General features: G+C 39.8%; 1 protein-coding gene across 2 annotated transcripts; it reads left to right on the forward strand.

The window, feature by feature from the left end:
• The first annotated feature begins 1,025 nt into the window (after window positions 1–1,025).
• Window positions 1,026–20,196, forward strand: LOC137036479 (interleukin-1 receptor type 2-like). 2 transcript variants are annotated; one of them, XM_067410682.1, is made up of 7 exons: window positions 1,026–1,098; window positions 6,409–6,480; window positions 13,362–13,614; window positions 15,671–15,851; window positions 17,422–17,593; window positions 18,491–18,553; window positions 19,295–20,196. In XM_067410682.1, exons 2-7 carry the CDS (start codon window positions 6,411–6,413, stop codon window positions 19,378–19,380), a joined length of 825 nt encoding a protein of 274 aa, XP_067266783.1. In that variant the 5' UTR covers window positions 1,026–1,098; window positions 6,409–6,410; the 3' UTR covers window positions 19,381–20,196. The 2 variants fall into 2 exon arrangements, with proteins under 2 accessions (XP_067266783.1, XP_067266782.1); XM_067410681.1 differs by lacking the exon at window positions 1,026–1,098 and adding an exon at window positions 1,283–1,448.
• The last annotated feature ends 2,832 nt before the right edge of the window (window positions 20,197–23,028 follow it).

Consider the following 23,028-nt stretch of genomic DNA (forward strand, 5'->3'; position numbering starts at 1 on the left):
CTTGTTTCTTCTTCTACTGTTATAAATTTACAGCTTGTAAAGTGAAGATTGACCCCAAATAATAACAGAACTTCAACATTTTCATTGAACTCAGACATCATGATCTAGAATCGAAATTCTGTTTCTCTTTTTGCTCCTGAAACACATTCCTATTTTTATTTAGATTTTTATTTACAGAAAAAGGCTTTTTTTTTCCCTCACGTCAAACTTTTGCTTTATATTTACTCAATCTGTTTAGTTTCTGTTTTATTAATATTGCTTATTTAAGTAGTTCCTTTTACACTTTGAATTATTGATTTACTGCACATTTTATTTTTCACTTCATTTCCTTTTATTGCTTGTTTATTTTCACTATTGTTCATTGTATTTTATATATTATATATTTACAGTATTTTAATAAAACAAATGAATAAGTGACAATTTTACATGTAGCTACAATCTAAAAATATTGGGTAAAACAACATAACTTGGGTTGAAAATGGACAAACTCAGCGATTGGGTTGTTTTAATCAACCTGCTGGGTAATTTCCTTCAACTCAACTATTGTTTAAAAATTACTGTATTTCTGGATTAATATGAATCCAAAATATGTTTGAAACAAACATTTATTGATACATTTAATTAAAAAATAATTAATCAATTAACATTTATTAAATAGTTATTAATAAATGTTCACCTTTTGATTATTATTGTTTCCTCTAGTAATTATGTGTCTGATTTTTAATTTCCAACATATTTTGGGTTCATTTTAATCCAGACATATAGTGATTTTTAAACAATAGTTGAATTAAATAAAACATTTAACCCAATCGCTGTGTTTGTCCTTTTTCAGCCCAACTTGTGTTGTTTTTAACCCAGTATTTTATGCATTTAGCAGAAATGTAAAATGTTCATTTGTTTGCACTATTGTTCATTGTATTTTACTCTGTACAATGTTTGATTGGTTTGGCAAATGCCTTCAGTTGTTGTTCACCAGCTCTGCTTCCCTTCATTGACCCGACAGCGCGTCTGCTGCCCCTGCAGGACGGAGGCAGTAACTGCACACGTGATTTCTGTGAGGTGATTTGACCGGGATTGAATCGCATTGTGAGGTCAAAGGTAACTCCAGTACCTCAACCCTTGAAACATTATGTTGTTAAAAAGAAGAATCAGTTTTAGTCAAAGTGACAGAATGATTCAGTTTCAGTGAAAGCAGCATCAAATCAATTCAAATCAATTCTCCGCCTCGTTCATTCATTGCGCAATTCGGAGGCGTTTGGAGAGGAAGCTTCCCAAACGCTCGAAGGATATTGCAAAACGAGCCTTTCCTGTGAATATGGAGAAGTGGCTCGACGGTTCTGAGGTACAGGGTCTGCTGAAGACACTCTTTAAGTGAGAGAAATGAACATGACAGGAGCAGACAGAGAGACTCACTGAAGGGAATCATGATGCCTCGGGAAGGACTGTAGGTAAGACTCGACTTTACTCTATAATCCCGGTCTGTGACTGGATCCATCTGATTCACTTATCCATGCCCGAACTTCTGTTCTGCTGAGAAGATTTCCCAGATTCCTCTGTAAACATGCGGTCAGGACAAATCCTTACCATTGAACCTGATGACTGTTCAGCGGATTCCTGTTTGTTTTTAGATCTGGAAAAATCTGGACTGGCTTATTCATTCTTATTACGACCTTTCCCAACATTTTAGAATAACAGTGAAGCCAAAACAAATGTGTCATATATGCAGTTATGGGAATTGTGTAGTGAGGGAAAAAAAGAAAGGAAAAATTCCAGTTTAAACAAATAAAAGCTGTCTATATTCAAGCTCTGCTCCTTCATCATCATCTTCATGAGGTGCATCATGGGATGCTTTAGGAACATGTTTCATGTTTTCTTGCATGAAAAAATACATTAAACACTGTCGTTCCAAACCTTGAGATGATCATATCTTTAAGATGGACAGTTACTGTAGATTCGTGGCTTTGACAGTGTTTATTAGATTGGCTCTAGTTATTAAACTGACTCAGCGCAGGATTTATGGAAAGATGAACTCGTTCTGTGTGGTTTTGAGGTCATCAGAGTTCTTATACACCTCTTACACATCCTCATTACACTTCATTCAACTGTTAGCAGACTCACGGTCCGTCAGAATGAACAGCAAACACACTAACACAATCAAATCACTTTATGCACATATCTTTTTGTTCATTTATCTTCTGGCTTTAAATGGCTTTGATATAATAGCATTTTAAAATCCTAAATACAAGTGTGTTATTTGTATTTATTAAGCAATCTTAAACACAGTTTATGTGACAGAAAGTTTCAAATCTTGCGGCAATTGCTTTGAAAACACCAAAACAAGATGGAAAAGGCCATTTTATAGAAAGCCCTTGAGTAACATGAAGATGGTGCAATGAAGTGTTTGCGTAGTACAGCATGTCCTCACGTGTGTGTGACTGAATCAGACGAGCTCCAGCGGGTTTCTCTGAGATGGAAATGCTGTTGACTTGAGCTTCACCCTGTCAGGAAGCTGTTGAACTTCTATAATAATGTTGGAAAGAGTTTCCCAGTTCACTCATGCTCATACATGACAGCGCTTCGTTGTTGTTTCTTTAAACCAGCGCTGCCCAAACTGCAGTTTGCAGTACTTGACAATCGGGTTGATTCTGCTCATCCATCAGCAGTCATTAGAGCTGCTCTTATTTACTTCTTCCAGTTCTCAGCAGAAAATGTCAAACCGGATAACAAATATTTATGTGAATCATCCCCAAATTATGCAACACACCTTCAGCAGTCACAGGGTGTTATTGACCTGCAGGCGTCTGTAAACACTTTTCCACGCACATTTTGGAGCACAAATCCAGTCATAAGTCACATGGGTACATTTGTAGCAATAGCCAACAATACACTGAGTAAAGATCATGTTCCATGAAGATATTTAGTTAAATTCCTACCATATATAAAAATGTAATTTTGTGATTGGATATGCATGTCTAAGGACTTAATTTGATCAACTTTAAAGGTGATTTTCTCAATATTTCGATTATTTTGCAGATTTTCAAATTTCGAACAAATATTACTCTATCATTACAATCACACATCAATGGAAAGATTATTTATTCAGCTTTCAGATGATGTATAAATCTTTTGACCCTTGTGACTGGTTTTGTGGTCCAGGGTCACATATCTGGATTCATAATACTGGAGTGAAGTAATGAAATAAACAGTGTTTTTAAACTTTAGATTGAATATTTCTCTCTAATTCATGGAGTTAAGCACTCAAATTACATGAACTCATTATCCAGAAGTTAAAAAAAAAAAAATGAAATGAATTTAACAATATTTGTAGTGGATGCCCTGATTTTGAATATCATTGTATTTGAAGGAAACCGTATGATTTGCACATTTTATTTTTAAAATGTTTCGTCAGATAATTGTATTTACACTGAAATAAATAAGATCTGTTTCCAATAAAATATTCTGTATAAACATCCTAAATTGCATACATATTAGTTGTTTAAAACAGTGAAAAATACCATTTAGCCAGTGGAGAAGAATGAGAATAACTCTTCTCTGAAAACGTTCTCTGAGAATTATTTACTACAGTTTTGCTTTTACGGATATTTTGATATATTTATCCTAAAACAAGACGAGGGTACCGAATGATTTTTAGTAATGTGTTCTGACGGCACAGACATTTAAATTCCGTATATTTTCCTAATGTCTTGTTCTTTTAAAGGTCCCGTTTTTCGTGTTTTTTTGAAGCTTTGATTGTGTTTATAGTGTGCAATATAACATGTGTTCATGTTTCGCGTGTAAAAAAACCACAGTATTTTTCATATAATTTACTTATCTGTATACCGCTGTTTCCACTGTCATAAAAACGGGCTGATGACTTCCTTGTTCTATGAAGTCCCTCCTTCAGAAATACGTAACGAGTTCTGATTGTGCCAGCGGTTCCTGTGTTGTGATTCGACAGCAGCTTAGCCCTCCTTGCCCGGAAAGGTCACGCCTCTTACCATAACGTGTGCTGCACATAGTTTTACATGTGGATTATTGTGGTGTTGTGCCGAATGAACACAAAAGGCAATAATTCCCGAGAGACTGAACTCTTTAATCTCCACAAGCAGCGACAGAAAATGTACAACGTTAGCACTCACTCAGAAGAGTACCTCATACGGAAAACAGCCATATACATAAACATAGTCCCCTCTTGTGGCCATTATGTGCACTGCAGTCCAACATTAACTATTGCAGTAAGGATACCACAATTATAATTTTCGGGAACCGAGTTAAACATAAATCTCTGAGTACATCGTCCCTGGGAAGGCCAAACAAAGGTGATTGGACTGCGGGACGAAAATAACAGAGTTTCCACGACATGGCGACAAACACACTCTACAAACGCAACTCTTGCTCTTCTCCGTGGGAGCGCAACAAGACCACGCCCCCTTTTTTGTGTATTCCTGTGGGCGGAGGTTAGTCAAAAAACTGTTTTAGTGACGTCATTAAAGAAGGAAGTAGAGGGATGTAGTCCAAACTGGCCGTTCGATGTAGGCGCCTTCTGTTAAATAAAATATCTTGCTTGGCATTGAACTTTGAGCTTTTAAAATTTACAGATTTTATTTATACTCTAACAACAACATTACACACTAACTAAAGTTTGAAACATGGGATCATGAAGAACGGGACCTTTAAACATGGTATCATGTGGATATGCATATGGAAATGATATGCAGATGAGGATAGGGTTTAAGCTAGGCGTTATAATCGGTTATTTCCGGAGGAGACGGCTGGAGACGCAGATACGCTCATCTTCTGCTGACTGAGGGAATCTGTTTTTGTGCGTACTCACACTTTTACACTGTTGGTTTAACTTAAAAAAGTAAGTTACCTGGTTGCCTTAAAATTTTGAGTTCATTGAATTTAAAAATTTCAAAATTAAAAATGAGTTAATACAATGAAGGCGATTGGTTTAATCAACAGAAACTCAAAATATTATGTTATCTGAACCACATTAATTAATTGATTTGACAAAAGAAAAAAATGTTACAAATATTCCTCAAAAATATTCCTCATATCATGAATTAAATCATAAAAATATATTTTACAGTGTACACAGCAAAATCCCCAGAGTTAAATCAGCTCTGCTCAGAGTCCCTCTATAATAGTGTTGAAGTAACACTGAAGCAGAGTTAAAGTTAATGAGATAATTAAGCAATTAATAAGTCTGTGACTGAAGTCACTTGTAGTTCTTGTGTTTCTCTTTTCTTCAGTGATTCTGCTTGTTAACAGCAGGCGTTCATCACTAATGTACAATCATCACTTAATTAATTGCTTAATTATCTCATTACCTTTAACTCTGCTTCAGTGTTATTTTAACTCTATGTAGAGAAGGACCATATGTACTCTGAGCAGAGCTGATTTAACTCTGGAGATTTTGCTGTGTAGGATGATAACATCATAAGTTTTAGACCCCTGGTCATCTTAACTAAAATGTAAAATTGACCTCTTGTCATCACCCTCAAGAACATATTAAGAAAAGTGTTTATTGATTAGAAAAAGGGACGAAACAGCTGTGATTGATTATGGATGATGTAAACACTGTGCAGTGGACTCGGTTGACGTCATCGCTCATTAAAAACAGTTGACTAAATGAAGTGAAGTAAATATTTATGATGCAGGAGAGATCTGGATGAAGAAGGTTTGGCTGGTTAGTTTAGATCAGGGTTAATTTAGGGCACCTACTCTTAGATCCTGTTTAATTGTGGAGCGTTCCCTTTTTCTCTTACTTTCATTCCTCAAATCCCCAGTTTTTAGGCTGAGCCAGCACATGAAGTTCCTCTGAACGTCTGCTCTTTAAAGAAGAAAAACTCTTGTGTAAGACTGACAGCTCAGTTTTAACCAGTCGAACGCTGGATCGCTTCAGCTTTAGTCAGCAGTTCCCGTGGATCTGGACGGAGAAGAGGGAAGCGAGAGCAGAAATTCAAGATTTTGCAATCTTATTTTCAAAAATGTGTGTTTTGTAGTCAGGGCCTGAGCATGAAGGTGTGCGGACCCTCTGTTCATTTCAGCTGTTCTTTTGAACCTTTATATGCTGCTTTCCTGATCTGACAGTGCAAGATTCAATACACAATTCTGTTTGACATGTATTAGTGTCGAGAAAATACAGTACATTTGATAAATATAGTGAGAAAATATCATGTCAGTGTTTTTTTCCTGGGCCGGATCAGGGTTGACCTTTGATTCCAGTGTTCCAGTAAACATGAGGCTCAAAGATCATGACTAAACATGACTAACAGCACCATAAAAGCTCAACAGGGCCTGGATATTATTTACTTATTTCAGTTCACATTCAGTAGTTTAGTTCATTTCTGAATGTCACACATTTATTCTCTGGTTATTAATTCTCGACTCTCTCTGTCTCAGAAATGGGTCGGTTGTCCCTCGTTCTTCTGCTGGCTTTTCTTCAGGCCGTAATATCTAACGAGGACCATTCAGGTGAGAATCAGTTTCCCTCATTATCTTTACTGTCTGAATGATACACTGATGCTTGAAAATGAAATAGAAAGACGTTTGATTTACTGTAGCTCATAAACTCTGTACAGAACAGCTTTTTTGTGAGTTATTATTCGTACGGTTCATGGTGCTGTACTGAGGCTTTACATTCTCTACACAAGGAATATTGATCCTCCCAAAGGCACAAATCTTTATATTACATTTCTGAACAAGCAACATAAATATCTAGACTGGACTGGAGTTTCATTTCTAGAAAATATTTCCCTCGCGGCTGAATGATGAAATTTACCACGAATGTTTCTGAACTGAATGTTTCTGCTGAAATTCATTTAGGAACACACAGTTGTAGAAAAACAAGCATTTTTTCTGCGTTTTGAAACAGTTTGAATTTTTTCTGCATTATTTTACACTTGCGTACTTGACGTCAGTTTTAGTATCATTGATATGCTGGTATAGTTTTTGTTAATATTTTGAATTAGATAATATCAGGGCTGGGCGATAGGGCAAAAAATAAAATCTCAATTTTTTTCAGAACGATTGACCAATTTCATTTTTTTTTATGTTTTACTAGTCAACTTAAAAATGTGACTACAATATGATCCAGGTAACATTATCTTTATTAACCATTTGGTTAAAACAAAGTTCAGTAACACTTTAGTTTAGGGTTCGATTCTCACTATTAACTAGTTGTTTATTATCATGTATATTACTAGAATATTGGCTGATTATAAGTACTTATAAAGCACATATTAATGCCTTATTCTGCAATCAATACCTAAACTTAACAACCACCTTACTAACTATTAATAAGCAGTAATTAGGGGTTTATTGATGCAAAAGTCATAATTAGTAGTTAATTAATAGTGAGAATTGGACCCTAAACTAAAGTGTGACCAAAAGTCCTATTCCAAGAGCACTACATCTGAAGTGATCAACATGTAAAACAAATTACTTACTTGTTAAATATTTTTCCAGAAAATATGCATGAAATATGAAGGCATATATTGTACAAACTTATCTTAAACACATCCTAATAATATAAAATAAAATAAAAATGCTAAATATTTCTTAGCCAAAAAAGTTATAGCAATAAATAACACCAGTAATAGGCTTTCATTAAAGGGTTAGTTCACCCAAAAATGAAGCGTCTGTCATTAATTACTCTCCCTCATGTCGTTCCACACCCGTAAGACCTTCATTCATCTTCAGAACACAAATTAAGATATTTTTGATGAAATCTGAGAGGTTTTTTATCCCATAGAAAGCAACGAAATTACCACATTCAAAGTCCAGAAAGGGCACCTTTTATATGAGATTGACACAGAAGACAAGAGATGGTTGAACAAAGTGGTTATTTTTGTTTTGTTTTTGCCCACAAAAAGTATTCTCGTCTCTTCATAACATTAAGGTTGATCCACTGCAGTCACATGACTGTTTTAACAATGTCTTTAGTGTCACGGAATGAAGGAAGGATGCAGATGCAAGTTAAATCTCTTTAATAGAGCTTCACACCGAAGGTAGTCAGATTCAACATACACAAAGAACATATAACAGTCAGCAGGAGAGTGGTAACACAGGGACGTCGATGGGCGGTGAAGAACGTGAAGAGTGATGACCGAAGAGCTGTGTCCGTGAAGTAATCCGTGCGTGAAGTCCAGAGAGTAATCCAACGAGAACACGAAAACCAGGAAGCAATGAATCAAAGTCCAGTCCAGGGAAACACACAACAAGCAACACAGGAAACAACACGCGGACACCGTACAACGATCTGACAAACAAAAGACGAAAGACAAGGCGTTATATAGGCAGATGGTAATTGCTCACAGACGCCCACACAAAACAATCAGGTGACACACCCACACCATCACACAGACACCAGAATGAGACAGCGGATTCATGAACCGTGACAGTACCCCCTCTCCTAGGAACGCCTCACGGCGTTCCCAGAACTCCTTACCTGCCGATTGTAATCATCGATAAGGGAGTGATCCAGAATGTCTCTAGCAGGAACCCAACTTCTCTCCTCCGGACCGTAACCTTCCCAGTCCACCAAGTACTGGAATCCGCGTCCCCTCCGCCTCGAGTCCAGAATGCGATTAACCGAATAGGTTGGTTCCCCGTCTACGAGCCGCGGCGGGGGGGGAACCGGAGTAGGCGGATTAAGATGCGAGTGAAAAACAGGCTTAATTTTGGAAACATGGAAGGCGGGATGAATCCTCCTGTACGCCGGAGGCAATTTGAGTCGGACTGCCACTGGGCTAATAATCTTAGTGACAGGAAACGGGCCAATGAATTTGGGAGCTAACTTATTGGCAACGGAACGGAGCGGAATGTTCTTGGTAGAAAGCTACACTTTTTGACCCACGACGTATACGGGAGGCTTTGACCGCGACTTCGGATTCCAGACTGGGAAACACAGGTGGCTGGTAACCTAAACTGCATTCGAACGGAGAGAGGCCCGTAGAAGACACTGGTAACGAATTGTGAGCGTACTCAATCATAGAGAGTTGTTGGCTCCAGGAGGAAGGATTCTTGGACGCCAAACATCGCAACATACGCTCTAAATCTTGGTTGGCTCTCTCGGTCTGTCCATTGGTCTGGGGATGGAACCCAGAGGAAAGACTAGCCGTCGCGCCCAGCAGTCTACAAAACTCCTGCCAAAATTTGGACACAAACTGGGGACCCCTGTCGGACACCACATCTACCGGGAGGCCATGTAACCGAAAGATGTGGTCTACGACAGTAACCGCTGTCTCCTTGGCAGAGGGCAATTTGGTCAAGGGAATGAAATGAGTCGCCTTCGAGAACCGGTCCACTACGGTCAAAACGACCATGTACCCCTGGGAGGGTGGGAGGGCGGTGACAAAATCTAGAGCGATGTGGGACCAGGGTCTCAAAGGGACAGACAGCGGTTGGAGTAACCCATCTGGAGGGCGGTTGGACGTCTTACCAGTGGCACAAACCGAGCAAGCCAAAACAAAACTGCGGATGTCCCGAGCCATAGCAGGCCACCAGAATCGTTGCTTAACCAAAAATCTGGTTCGATTAACCCCTGGATGACAAGCCACGTTGGAACAATGCCCCCACTTGATGACGCAGGACCTTAACTCCTCCGGCACAAACAAACGGTTCGGTGGGCACCCGGGCGGAGGCATTACCCCTTCTAAGGCCGCCAGGACCTTCGATTCGACCTCCCATGTAAGAGTGGAGACTACTAATGTCTCAGGAAGAATACACTCGGGAGTAGACGGGTGCTCGGATGGATCAAAAATACGAGATAAAGAATCGGGCTTGATGTTTTTGGAGCCCGGGCGGTACGATAGAGCAAAGTCAAAACGTCCGAAAAAAAGTGCCCACCAAGCCTGCCTGGAGTTGAGTCTTTTAGCCGATCGAATATATTCTAGGTTCTTGTGATCAGTCCAAACGATGAAGGGTACCCCCCGATCCCTCCAACCAATGACGCCACTCTTCCAACGCTAATTTGACTGGCAACAACTCTCTGTTACCAATGTCATAATTGCATTCAGCGGGAGACAAACGATGAGAAAAATACGTGCAGGGATGCATCTTATCGTCCGAGGGCGCCCGCTGGGAAAGAACTGCTCCTACCCCCACCTCTGACGCGTCGACCTCCACCACGAACTGACGCGAAGGATCAGGGGCGATAAGAATGGGAGCCGAAACAAAGCGGCTCTTCAGTTTGGCAAATGCAACCTGAGCTGCATCTGACCACCTGAAGGTCGTTCGTGGTGAGGTCAAGGCGGTCAGAGGCGCGGCTAGCTGGCTGAAATTGCGAATAAAACGCCGGTAAAAATTGGCAAACCCCAGAAACCGCTGTAGGGCCTTACGGGAATCTGGGCTTGGCCAATCCACCACAGCCTTAACCTTGTCAGGATCCATGCGAATTCCCTCGGACGAGACGATGTACCCTAGAAAGGAAACAGACTGTGCATGAAATTCGCATTTCTCCGCCTTGACAAAAAGCCCATTCTCTAGCAGACGCTGGAGCACTCGTCTGACGTGTTGAACATGTTCCTGGAGAGACGACGAAAATATCAATATGTCATCCAGGTAGACATAAATGAACTGATCAACCATGTCTCTCAACACGTCATTGACGAGTGCCTGGAAGACCGCGGGCGAGTTGGACAGCCCGAAGGGCATAACCAAGTATTCAAAGTGCCCTCTAGGGGTGTTAAAAGCGGTCTTCCATTCATCCCCCTTCCTAATGCGGACCAAATGATAAGCGTTCCTCAAGTCCAATTTAGTGAAAACGGACGCTCCCTGCAACCTCTCAAAGGCTGAAGACATCAACGGCAAAGGGTAAGTATTCTTTACCGTGATGTTGTTCAACCCTCGGTAATCAATACAAGGTCGCAGAGATCCGTCCTTCTTCCCCACAAAAAAGAACCCCGCCCCCGCTGGAGAAGAGGAAGGGCGGATGAACTTAGCTGCCAGAGAATCAGAAATGTATTTCTCCATGGCCTCCCTCTCGGGAACAGACAGAGAGTATAATTTGCCCTTAGGCGGAGACTTACCCGGAACTAAGTCTATGGCACAGTCATAGGGACGATGCGGAGGGAGAGAAGCAGCACGGGACTTACTGAACACTTCCTTCAGGTCCAGATACTCCGCGGGCACGTTAGACAAATCCGCAGCCTTTTCCTGTAACACAGAGACAGACACAGTGGGACAAGCAGACTTAAGACAAGACCTGTGACACAAAGTGCACCACTCGGTGATGGTGTTGAGTTGCCAGTCGATCCGAGGATTGTGCTTGGTGAGCCAGGGGTGTCCGAGAACTACGGGTGCTTGCGGTGAGTCCAAAAGCATAAACTGAATCCTCTCGTTGTGGTTACCGGAGGTGGTGAGGGTGACGTAATCCGTGATCTGAGAGATGTTAGGAAGACGTTGACCGTTGAGTGCGTTGACTGTAACCAGGTGAGTAAGTGAAGAGATGGGTAGTCCGTGCTGTAGTGCGTAGCTGGTGTCCATAAAGTTCCCCTCAGCCCCGGAGTCAACGAGTGCATTGCAGGTGATGTTGTGAGACGCCCATCTCAGTCTTACCGGGAGAAGAGGTGATGGTGAGGACTTCTCAGCGGAGATCCCGCCCGATAGTAGCCTCAAGTTTACTATCGGGCTTGGTCTTTTTACTGGACAAGACCTGAGAAGATGTCCCGAGGCTCCACAGTATAGGCATAAGCCCAGGGATCTCCGCCTTTCTCTCTCCTCCCGGGAAAGCCGAGCTCTCCCTACCTGCATGGGCTCAGGATCTGTGGCGGGACCGACCGTATTAGCAGCGCTGGCCGTCCGGCCCTCCGCTCCCTGTAGTCTGGTGCTGGGGACCTCCAAAAACTCCAGTTTCTGGAGACGGGAATCCACCCGTAAAGCGAGATCAACCAGCCCGTTGAAAGTCTGAGGAAGGTCCAGGGTGTAAATCTCGCGGTGAATACGGCCGGCCAGCCCATGCAGGAACACATCCCACTGCGCCTCCTCGTTCCAACGGCACTCTGCCGCGAGGGTGCGGAACTGGATGGCATAATCCGCGACCGTGCGGCTGCCCTGCTTGAGTTCGGTAAGCTGGCGAGCGGCCTCCTTTCCTGCCACCGCACGGTCGAACACCCTCTTCATCTCGGCGGAGAGTGCCTGGAACGAGGAACAACATGGATCTTTATTCTCCCACACCGCCGTTCCCCATAAAGCCGCCTTCCCAGTCAACAATGTGAGGACGAACGCCACCTTGGATTCCTCATGCTCGAATGTACGATGCTGCAGAGAAAAATGCAGGGAACACTTATTCAGAAAAGCTCTGCAAAACTCTGGCTCACCGGCGTAACTCTGGGGCACAGGCAGGCGGGGCTCCGGTAGATCGCGTCGCTCCAGCGACGCGGGGGGAACAGGCGGTGTGGGTGGCGCAGTGGGAGCGCGAAGTTGTAGAAGCTCCCGGGAGAGCTCGGACACCTGTGTTACCAGCGCTTGGACAGCGCGTCCGGTGGAAGTGATGCTCTCCTGCTGCTGGTCCATGCGGGAGATGCTGTGGTTGATGAACTCCGTTAAAGCTGCTGAACTCGCTGCATCCATATTGGTCAGATCGTTCTGTCACGGAATGAAGGAAGGATGCAGATGCAAGTTAAATCTCTTTAATAGAGCTTCACACCGAAGGTAGTCAGATTCAACATACACAAAGAACATATAACAGTCAGCAGGAGAGTGGTAACACAGGGACGTCGATGGGCGGTGAAGAACGTGAAGAGTGATGACCGAAGAGCTGTGTCCGTGAAGTAATCCGTGCGTGAAGTCCAGAGAGTAATCCAACGAGAACACGAAAACCAGGAAGCAATGAATCAAAGTCCAGTCCAGGGAAACACACAACAAGCAACACAGGAAACAACACGCGGACACCGTACAACGATCTGACAAACAAGAGACGAAAGACAAGGCGTTATATAGGCAGATGGTAATTGTTCACAGACGCCCACACAAAACAATCAGGTGACACACCCACACCATCACACAGACACCAGAATGAGACAGCGGATTCATGAACCGTGACATTTAGTTCCTTTCTGGACCTTGAAAGTGTTGATTATATTGCTGTCTATGGAGTCATAAACCTCTCGGATTTCATCAAAAATATCTTAATTTGTGTTCTGAAGATGAATGCGGCAAAACCCTGCAGCAAATGGTTTGTAAAAACAGAAACATATTTGCTAACATATTTAAAAATAATAAAATTGTGGCAAAACATTAATTTCGAGGTGGACATGTGTTTGCACACAGTGTACAGTGCTCGTCTCTTCACAGGTTATTATTCTGTACGTTCTGTCTTGGTCACTTCCGGTCATCATCGTGTCTCTCCACAGACTCCTGCAGGGACTTCGGACAGGCGTTTGAACGGATGTTCGCAGTTCCGGGGGAATCGCCGCTATTGGAGTGTCCGTTGCAGATCCAGTATCTCTTCGTTCCCGCAGAAACGCCGTACAACGTCACATGGCTGGAGGGGAGGAATGGCTCCGAGGTCACGGAGGGTCAGCCGAGCGTCGTGGTCAGAGAGCAGTCGCTGTGGTTCCCCAACATCAGCATGGAGCAGCAGGGAAAGTACACATGTGTGGTCCGGTATGAACCCAATTCTTTATGTTTATCCATAATGCACCAAACCGGTTCACTGGCATTGAGCGTTTTCTTCATAGTAGGGATAAATTACACAAAATCCATCCTAAAATCCCCAGCAGAGCTTTATTCCCTTTTAAAAGGAGGTTTGATGAGTTCACCGGGTGTCGTTTCTGCCGTTTTTTTTATTAAATATATATTATTGGACATTTTCATTTAGTGAGCTCTCTTTTACCAGCAAAAGTATGTAAATGTAAAACATCTTGTGTAATTAAAACTGCTGTATTTTTCTGTTTTTTTTATATATATATATATATATATATATATATATATATATATATATATATATATATATATATATATATTATATGTATGCAACTCTTGTGTAACTTGTAACTCAGCTCTTGACATGAAAATCGCAACGAAATTTCTTCTACAGTTAATTATTTAAAAATAATATTTTAGATATTGAAATATGAAACTTTTTTTTTTTCAAAAGTACTTTAAATATGAAACTAAAGTCACTTTCTGATTGGATGAGTCATTAATTTAACTGATTCATTCAAATGTATCATAGAATCACTGAAACTTCCTCTTGTGAAAACTGTTTTGAACTGGACATTGTGTCACCATGGAAACAGTGCTGTCAGTCTTTTTAGCAGCTTCTCCCTCTAGTGGACGGTGTCGTGTTTCATATTACAACATTTACTGCTCTGTTTTAAAACACACATCATTGGAAAGGTCTGAAACTTGATATATATATATATATAATAATTATTCATTTAAATGACATTATATTATTATAGTATTTTTTGTAAATTTAGAATACATTTTAGTGCAAGAGTTGTTGATGGATCATGATTTGTGTACACAGACGCACGGTTAGTGAACGAGACTCACTGTGCTCTCTGTATACTCTGGAGTTACTGTAACTGTGTTGAAATGGATGAGGTTTATTGTAACAATCAGCTGGAAGTGAAATGTTTTTAGAAAAGCCTGAGCAGAGGATGTGGTGAATCTGTTAAGGTCGGGGTGAAGGGCCTCCCGCGCCACTGAAGAAATATGAGCTGTCGCTTTCCTTGAATCACCAGAAGCCTGTTTTCAACGCCAAGACATTGAGATTTTCCGGCGTGAGCTCAATGTTTTGGTGAGGTTCAGTCGAGCTTCAGCGCTCTGTTGACTGAAGAAATTAATGGATGGAAAGATCGGGATGTGAGGAGTTTCCAGGACGGTGAGAAGAGCTTCAGTTCAGTGCTGAACAGATGTTGAAGATCCTGACCTTTAAACACGCCGTGAGCGACAGAAACATGATCAACTCATTAGTTTAATGGAGAATAAAGGGTGAAGATGTGCTTGACTGTTCCCGTGTGTAATGTGGTAAAACAGTACATAAAAGTGTCACTACAAACACCGCCGTCAACGTTTACACACAATGACTCAAAAGTGTTCACACTTGTTTCAGCAAAAAAAGAGAGAAAAAAACGCCCTCTCACTTTCAGCTGCTTTTTTAACAGATTTCCAGTGAACTGCTCTCTGAAAGCAAATGCAATGAGTTTGCTTCTTTTTCTGTTACCGACGGACTATGAGGAACGACTAGCCAAATAAAAGATTGAGAAATCATGAAGTAGAGCTTGAACTGCCAGCAGAGGGCAGCATTAGTTACACTGCCAGCTACACAGTGAACTCCAGCTCCAGATTAATAATAATAATTCAGTTTTTAATAAAGTAGCTTCTCAAGGCGCTTTACATAAAACAAGCAAAAAAGAATACAGCACACACAAAGCAATACAAGTTATACAAATAAAAATCAAGACAATCAGGAAAAAGCTACCCTAAAATTTAAATGTAAAAATATTTAAATTCTGTGCATCTCTGATATGAGGAGGAAGTGCACACGTTGAAGTTTAAGTGTGGATTTAGGAACCCCAGCCAGAAGAAAACACAGAAGTATTAATAAGCCTTTCAGTCACAGTATACATATAAGGGTAATGAAGAATACAAGGATAATGTGCGCTAGTTTTGTATGTTGATTTAAAGCGCTCATGGTGTGGTTTCTCGTCAGGACTCGGAGCCGGTGCTTCAGACAGACGGCAGTGCTGGTGGTGAGCGAGATGACGTCAGGACGCTGTGAGCGACCGCAGAAGGTAATCCAGCAGATCAGCGCTCACGTGAACGGCGTCCTCTCCTGCCCTCTGAGGAGATATCTCAAGAGCGTGGATCATCCCTCCATCCAGTGGTACAAGGTAGAAAACACATCCTTCATCTCCATACTCAAGAATGAAACTTCTGCCATCCTTTACTCGCCTCTCATGTTGTTGTTTTCTGTTGAACAAAATTCAGATTCATTATAAACATTCCCATGACTTTTTATGATTAGTTAAAAAAAAAAAACTTAAAATAAATAAATGTATCCATTTGAACTGTATATAAAAGTTCCATTAATTTGGATTACACAGTTTTAACAGATAAACTGATTAATGTATGTCAGAATTTGTGAAAATCATACATAATGTTTCCATATTTAACCGTTCATACTATTTAACTGAATAGATTCACTTTTCACAGTGCTGGTTCTTGAACAAATGCTTTTGAAAATATGATTATTTAAATAACTCAATAGATGTAAGTATTTAATAATACACTATGCCTTGATTTTTTAATTTATTCAGTTTCATTTATGTTTGACAAATATGCATCATCATAAGTTTTATTAGTTACCAAATATTAAGTATTTTATATTAAAACTGTGATCTGAATGGATGGAAATTTTATACAAATTCATAAATGCAGGAACGCTGGTTCTTCAGTGAAATGGCAGATGTTTAAGGAACAGATGAATCCTTGTTCTGTAAGAGAAATTCTAGGATCGTTCTGTTCCGGTCAATCCTACTGTAATTCAGGACGAGATTCAGCTGCGGACACAACAAAACCTCCATGTATTTATAGATCATTTGCACAGTAATGGGCGAAAGCAGTCGACAGAAAATAATTAAATCAGTAAGTCTGGGCAGGAGCTGAGGTCACGGAGAGAGAGACGAGAAAACAACACAGACACACAAACATTTAACTCAAGACGAGAGATTACGGCTGAAACAGTCTGGCACAATGAACTAATGAGGAAGGCTAGCCAATGACAGGCGAGAGCAGTGAATGATAATGATTGATAACGTGAAGCAGATCACCTGTCAAAACAAAACCACATGCACCAACACAACAAACACAAGAGACCACAAAAACTGAGCTGATCAGACCGAAGGAAAACAGGTCAAAACACCAGATCATGGGTTCAGTTCCCGGCAGAATTATCATGCATGAACCCATAAAACATTTACGCTTTCAGCGCAGTGAATAAAAGCTTAATAGTGTTTATTTGCTAATGAAAACTTGACTGTTTTTCCATGAACAAAGTTTTCTGTTAAAAGGAAACATTTTCTACCCAGTGTATTACATAATCTTTGCAATCTGGCAACCCACGCTGGAAAAACATGAAAGCTGGAGTTCATCGATCTCCTCTGAGATGTTCTGCTCAAATGAAAGTGTCATTCATCAGTCTGTGTTCCTTCAGACTGAATCTGCCATCAAACCTTCTCAGTGACGAGCTGAAATAAATCCAAACATCGACTAGATTGTTATAATCTTACGCAACCGCTTTGTGACAAAACAAAGTCTTTTTTGCCGTTGTTTTAGCTCAGAAAATGACAACAAATTTCATCATTTGTATTTTGGGTCTCTCCTTTAACCTCTGAATGATGGAGTAATGTGAACTCTGCTTCTGTCTCGTCTGTGTCTGCTGTCCTGTCCTCTCATTCCCAGAACTGTGAGCCTCTTCTGGAAGATGAGAAGTTTGCTCTAAACACGGATAAGGATATACTAAACATACGCAAAGTACATCTGGATGACGCTGGATTCTACACCTGCAAAATGACCTTTAGTTTGGATGGAGTCGTCGGTGAAATGGCTGAAAGCATAGAGTGTTTAGTTCACGGTGAGCATTATGGGTATTATGTGCAGTTATTTGTGTACATCTAGGCTCTGTTTAAACCTAAATATGCATTTCATATCCAGGTTGCATTTACACCTTCATTCCAATGCAGAGTTCAAAATGCAAATCGACTCTTACATAACAAAAGTATTGGGACACTCAGTTCAGGTGTTCAATCACTTCCATGGCCACAGGTGTATAAAATTCAAAATGTAAAAATTCCCACAAACACACTCCTAAACCTTGTGGAAAGCCTTCCCAGAAGAGTTGAGGCTGTTATAGCTGCAAAGGGTGGCCAACTCCATATTAAACCCTACGGATTAAGAATGGGACGTCATTAAAGTTCATGTGCGCGTAAAGCCAGGAGTCCCAAAACTTTTGGCAATATAGTATATGACACAAGAGGTGCATTAAATCTGACAAAATGCTTTCCATCACTCTGTGTTTCCTTACAAAACCTTCAGGAAAGGATGCTAATAGAGATAAGAAGTAAGTTTTAAAGTGCTTTCTTTTTTTGGAGGTGAAAAAGTATAATCCTGTCTTCTTTTCTTGTTTAAATTGTTGAGAACATCACCAGAGCCCGTATCAGAGAAACAGTGATTCACTAGAAAGATTCGTTCACAAACACAATGTGGATTATTTGCAATTATTTTCATTGGTGAAATAGAGCAAAAACAGTCACCTAATATTTACTTATTGTTTATTGAACTGTTGTATAAAATTAATATCACATTTGCTTAAACAAATTTATCCTTTATAAATATTAAAAACAACAAGTCGCGCACATCAGATAACTGCTGCAAAAAATGCTTTAATTAATAAAAACTAAAACTAAAGTATTTTCTCAATTTGCTTTTTTAAAGTTTAGTTTTATTTTTATTATTATTATTATTATTGCAGATGAATATTTAGAGAATCCGCGATTGATCGAGCCGGTTGATGAGATCATCAGAGTCGAGAGCGGTGAGCCGGACGCTTGTCTCTTCATTTCTGCTTTATCTTTGTGTTTGTTTCTAAACTTTAGTTGAGTTAACATGAACTGACGATGATCAATACTTCTAAAGTAGGGCTGTCAAACGATTAATCACGATTAATTGCATACAAAATAAAAGTTTGAGTTTGCCTAATATATGTGGGTGTACTGTGTGTAATTATTATGTATATATAAATACAAACACATCCATGTATATATTTGAGAAATATTTACAAGTATATGTATTTATTTATATTTTTATATAATTTATATTATATATAAATAAAAATATTTTGTACATAAATAACATTTCTCTTAAATATATACATTAATTTGTGTGTATTTATATAGACATAATAATTACACACAATACACCCACATATATTATGCAAACTCAAACTTTTATTTTGTATATGATTAATCGCGATTAATCGTTTGACAGCCCTATTCTAAAGCTTTCCTTAAATCTAAATTTCAACATTTACTAATGCATTATTGAAATATAAAGTTGTATCTGATAATAGCATTTAACAAGAACTAACAATGAACGGTTGTATTTTCAGTAACAAAGATGAATAAATACTGTATAAAGTGTATTGCTCATTGTTATTTAATGTTAGTTAATGAATTAGCTAATGTTAATGAATTAAACTGTAATTTAATCTGACATTATCTGTCACTGCTGAAACTGTGAGAGTCACAGAATCATTACACCATGTGTTTGTTTTCAGGTTCATCCGTAAGGAAGGATTGTGTTGTTGTTGTGCCGGGAAAAGGCATTCCCATGGTTGAAGTCACCACTGAGGCTGGACAATGACACATCGTGGGCTACAAAATGGATCTGTTGTGATAAGATGTTATAGAACCTAAATTTGCATGTTATATGTCTGTAAAATGAAGGATTTCTATGACTGGGTGATGTATCTGAATTTGTTGTTTGTATGAAGATCAGAAACGAGGAGCATAAATGTGACGTAAGAACTTAAATTTACCGCATAAGATACTTTAAGATGAATATGGATGATTAGTGGTTAATCCTCAAAGAATGTGATAGTAAAATGTGACAGAGGTATTTGACGTCATGGTAAAGCCCATTCTTTATTATCCTATTATCCTATTAAGCTTGCTAAAACACAGGGTCTATCCCCACAGAAAAAGCCTTAAGCATTTTCTAACTTTCTTCACCTCACTGTGATGTGAAATGAAGTAGAAGTAATCATTAGTTATCAATGAATGATAAGAAGAGGGAATTGTTGTGGAAATTTTAAATTTTCATATGCATTTTACCTGTATTCTTGTGAAATATGATGCTTATGGAACATGATATGATGTTGGCTTAAGTGGTAATGTTTAACATAGTGTTAACATAGATGTTGGAAATAGAAAGAGCAAGATATGGTATGGGGAAATGCAAGATGTATGTTAAAAACATGTCTGTGCTAACAATGTGTGGAAAGTTACAGCCACTAAGGGATGTTCCAAATATGGTAAAAGGACAGAGGCTTCGGCCTTGGAGGTTAGAGATATAAACGTGAGGGGAAGCTTTCGTTCTTAGTCTTACACTCTGCAGCTACTTGTGTTTCTGTATGACCTGTCTGACCTTTCTGGCAAGAAATAAAAGCTTTAAAGACAATTGGACGTGTTTGTCTCTTATGCAGTAGAGTCGGAGTTGATTTTTGCCACAACACTCATTATAGAGTATACTTCATATATTAAGAACAAATCCATGTTTGTGCTGTATTTGCACAACTTTTAGGAAACTTATCCAAGGAATATAGAAATTCAACTGTGAACACAAACATTAACTAAAGTGAATGAAGGCCAATAATCATCAAAATGCTTACAATAACTTTATTTAATGTTTCTATACACAGATTTCTTTATGTGAATGTTTCCTTGATATAACATCACACTGGGTTGTTTGAAAGGAAATGCAGAGACATCATTGCATGATGACATCAGGAACGTGTAAAACCGCATTTTGAACCGGTTCATTGAGCCGAACAGTCCGAAAAGATCCGGTTCACGGAAATGAATCAGACTTTGCAAAGCATCACTAGTTTTTTGTTCGTACTGAATCAGTGAAATTGTGCCCTCTAGTGGTAGAAAAAAAACAATTTTATTATTTTTCAGTTTATTAAATGTCATGTGACTGATCACACTAAATCAGAACTGTCTTCCAGTTATTTTATTATCATTGATGGTTTTTGTTAATATTTTGTAAATTATTATTTTTATATGTTCTGTGTTAGTAATTTTGTTGTGCATTTTTCCATTATCATTTTATTAGCTTTTTTTTCTTTTAATAAAAAATATGTGAATAGAAATTGTTGTTTTTATTTATTAGTTTTAGTTTTAATACTTTTAACACTTTTCAAATGAAAATGAGATATGTTGCTTTGGCAACTAGCTGAAATATAATGTTTTTTAAATATTTTAAAAATGTTTATTTAGTGATTTTAGTTGTTAGTTGAGGATAATATCTGTAACACACACGTCTGTTTCACTGCAGCACATCTATATATTTATATGTTATACAGTATGTTGATTACAAAGCTTATACTGTAAAAAAGGCCCCAAAGTTATGTTAGTGTTGCTATTATTTAGTACAGTTGACCATAACGTGCTTTATGTTTCACTTTTACTCCCGTTTATTCAGTGCTTGTAATAGGGTAGCAAAGGCGCGCGCTGGTTTGTATATTATATCTGACGTCGCACAGTAGTATGCAGTACGATAGAGATGGTCAGTCGGTTGTCACGCAGTTAGTATTCAGCATGATAGAGATCATCGGTCGGTAAAATTATAATTGTGAGTGACACTTTCCTCAGCGTGTGCGTGAATGAGAAAAGTAAGTAAATCTGCTGCATTACTCGTGATATTGTATTTCTTTGACAGCTGTTATTTCTGATATTCGATATGGATGAGAGTTAGGAGTTTAAGGGTCGTTACACGACCGTTGTGTTAATTATATCCACGTTCATACGTTACTTTCTAGCTTCGGTCCACCTGACTCAGCACGTCGGGTTAAATGGGTCACATCGTGTTCAGACATGTTTATACTTTATTCAATACTTGTTGTTATGAATGTTAAGTACTCTGTGGCTGAGTAAAATATGAAGTGGTGTTAAATATCATTATCTGGACCGCTATTGATGCTTTAAAGTATATAGATGACAGTAAGTTCTATCTACGTTATTGATAACTTAATGTATGGTAGAAAATCTGAGAAGTGTTTGAATCCTTTCTCTCTGCTTACATTTTAGGGTTTAAGAGATATAGTCATATTCTGACTACTGTTTATTTTATGTTTGTAATGTGTATTAGTGCTTAAGGAGGAATGAGTGTATGCATATGTTTCCTTTATTCATTTGTATTTGTTCTCTCTTTATAGAAACCACACTCGAAATTACACTCACCTTTAAACTCACTCCTACAAGAAAGAGGAGGAATAAACAGAATAATAAGAATTATCTCTCCGCTCTTCATTTCATACTCTGGAATATTTGGCCTTAAGTGGTGTTCTGGCCGACACACCTGAGTGAACCTGGTGATAAACCCAGAATTAGCACCTAGACTGAGCGTCTACCCATTATCTTCACTTCATTGATGGTCCTTCGAGCCGGATTACTGGGTTTACGTCAGAGATGGAATTACATCCAGAGTATGATGTTTGTGGTGCACGTCCCAAACGGCACATTCGCCCACCTGTGCGCTATGCAGATTATGAGGTTGATTATAGGGGCTACATCGGTGAGAGGTACCGAGAGGAATTAGAGAGTACTCACCAGGAGGGAAATGCCAGGATGACACCCCTCACCTCCCCTTATGACTCTTCCCTTCGCCTGCAGAGGCGGGATGCTATTCTTCAGGAGATGGACCTGGGCTATAGGGCGGAGAACCAACAGCCCAGCCAGAAGAATCAGCTAGCCCCCAGCGGTTTCCAGAGAGAGAGTTTAGGGAACAACTACGAGATTACTCTATTCCCCTGCCTTCAGTGCTGCACCCCATACATCCACAGGAGGAGAGCCGAGTTGAGTTAGATGACATTCGTCATGAAAGACACCTTCTGCAGCAGACACAGCGGGACATGGCATCAGACTTAGTCGAGCTTAGAGCATTGCGAGCAGACATGAAACAGTTAGTAGATGCTGTTCGCAACATGCAGAGTCCAACCTCTATTCATACCAGAAAGCCAGAGTTAACGGTGACGTCGCCACGGCCACCTGTTGAACGCGAACCTAAAGCTGAGGAAGAGGATGATTGGCCTGCACCACCACCATGGCCAGACCCAGAATTGGACGAGCCTCTCCCTAGTGACCCACCTATAGCACACTCGCTTATCAGTAGCATAGATGAGGTTCCAAGAATTAAGGAAGAAGCACCACCAGCCACAGCTCCTAACATGTTTGTGGGCCAGCCACAAGTTACTCACTCAGCACGTGAGGCCCTTCCTTCCGCCAGGCC

Source organism: Chanodichthys erythropterus, chromosome 14 (genome assembly GCF_024489055.1).
Source record: "Chanodichthys erythropterus isolate Z2021 chromosome 14, ASM2448905v1, whole genome shotgun sequence".
NCBI lineage: Eukaryota > Metazoa > Chordata > Actinopteri > Cypriniformes > Xenocyprididae > Chanodichthys > Chanodichthys erythropterus.

What these genes read in the sequence shown, in the direction of transcription:
- LOC137036479 (XM_067410682.1), top strand. Translation starts at nt 6,411, where the DNA reads ATGGGTCGGTTGTCCCTCGTTCTTCTGCTGGCTTTTCTTCAGGCCGTA. An exon ending in CATAGAGTGTTTAGTTCACG is followed by an intron (nt 17,594 to 18,490) that starts GTGAGCATTATG and finishes TTATTATTGCAG; the next exon opens with ATGAATATTTAGAGAATCCG. An exon ending in GATCATCAGAGTCGAGAGCG is followed by an intron (nt 18,554 to 19,294) that starts GTGAGCCGGACG and finishes GTTTGTTTTCAG; the next exon opens with GTTCATCCGTAAGGAAGGAT.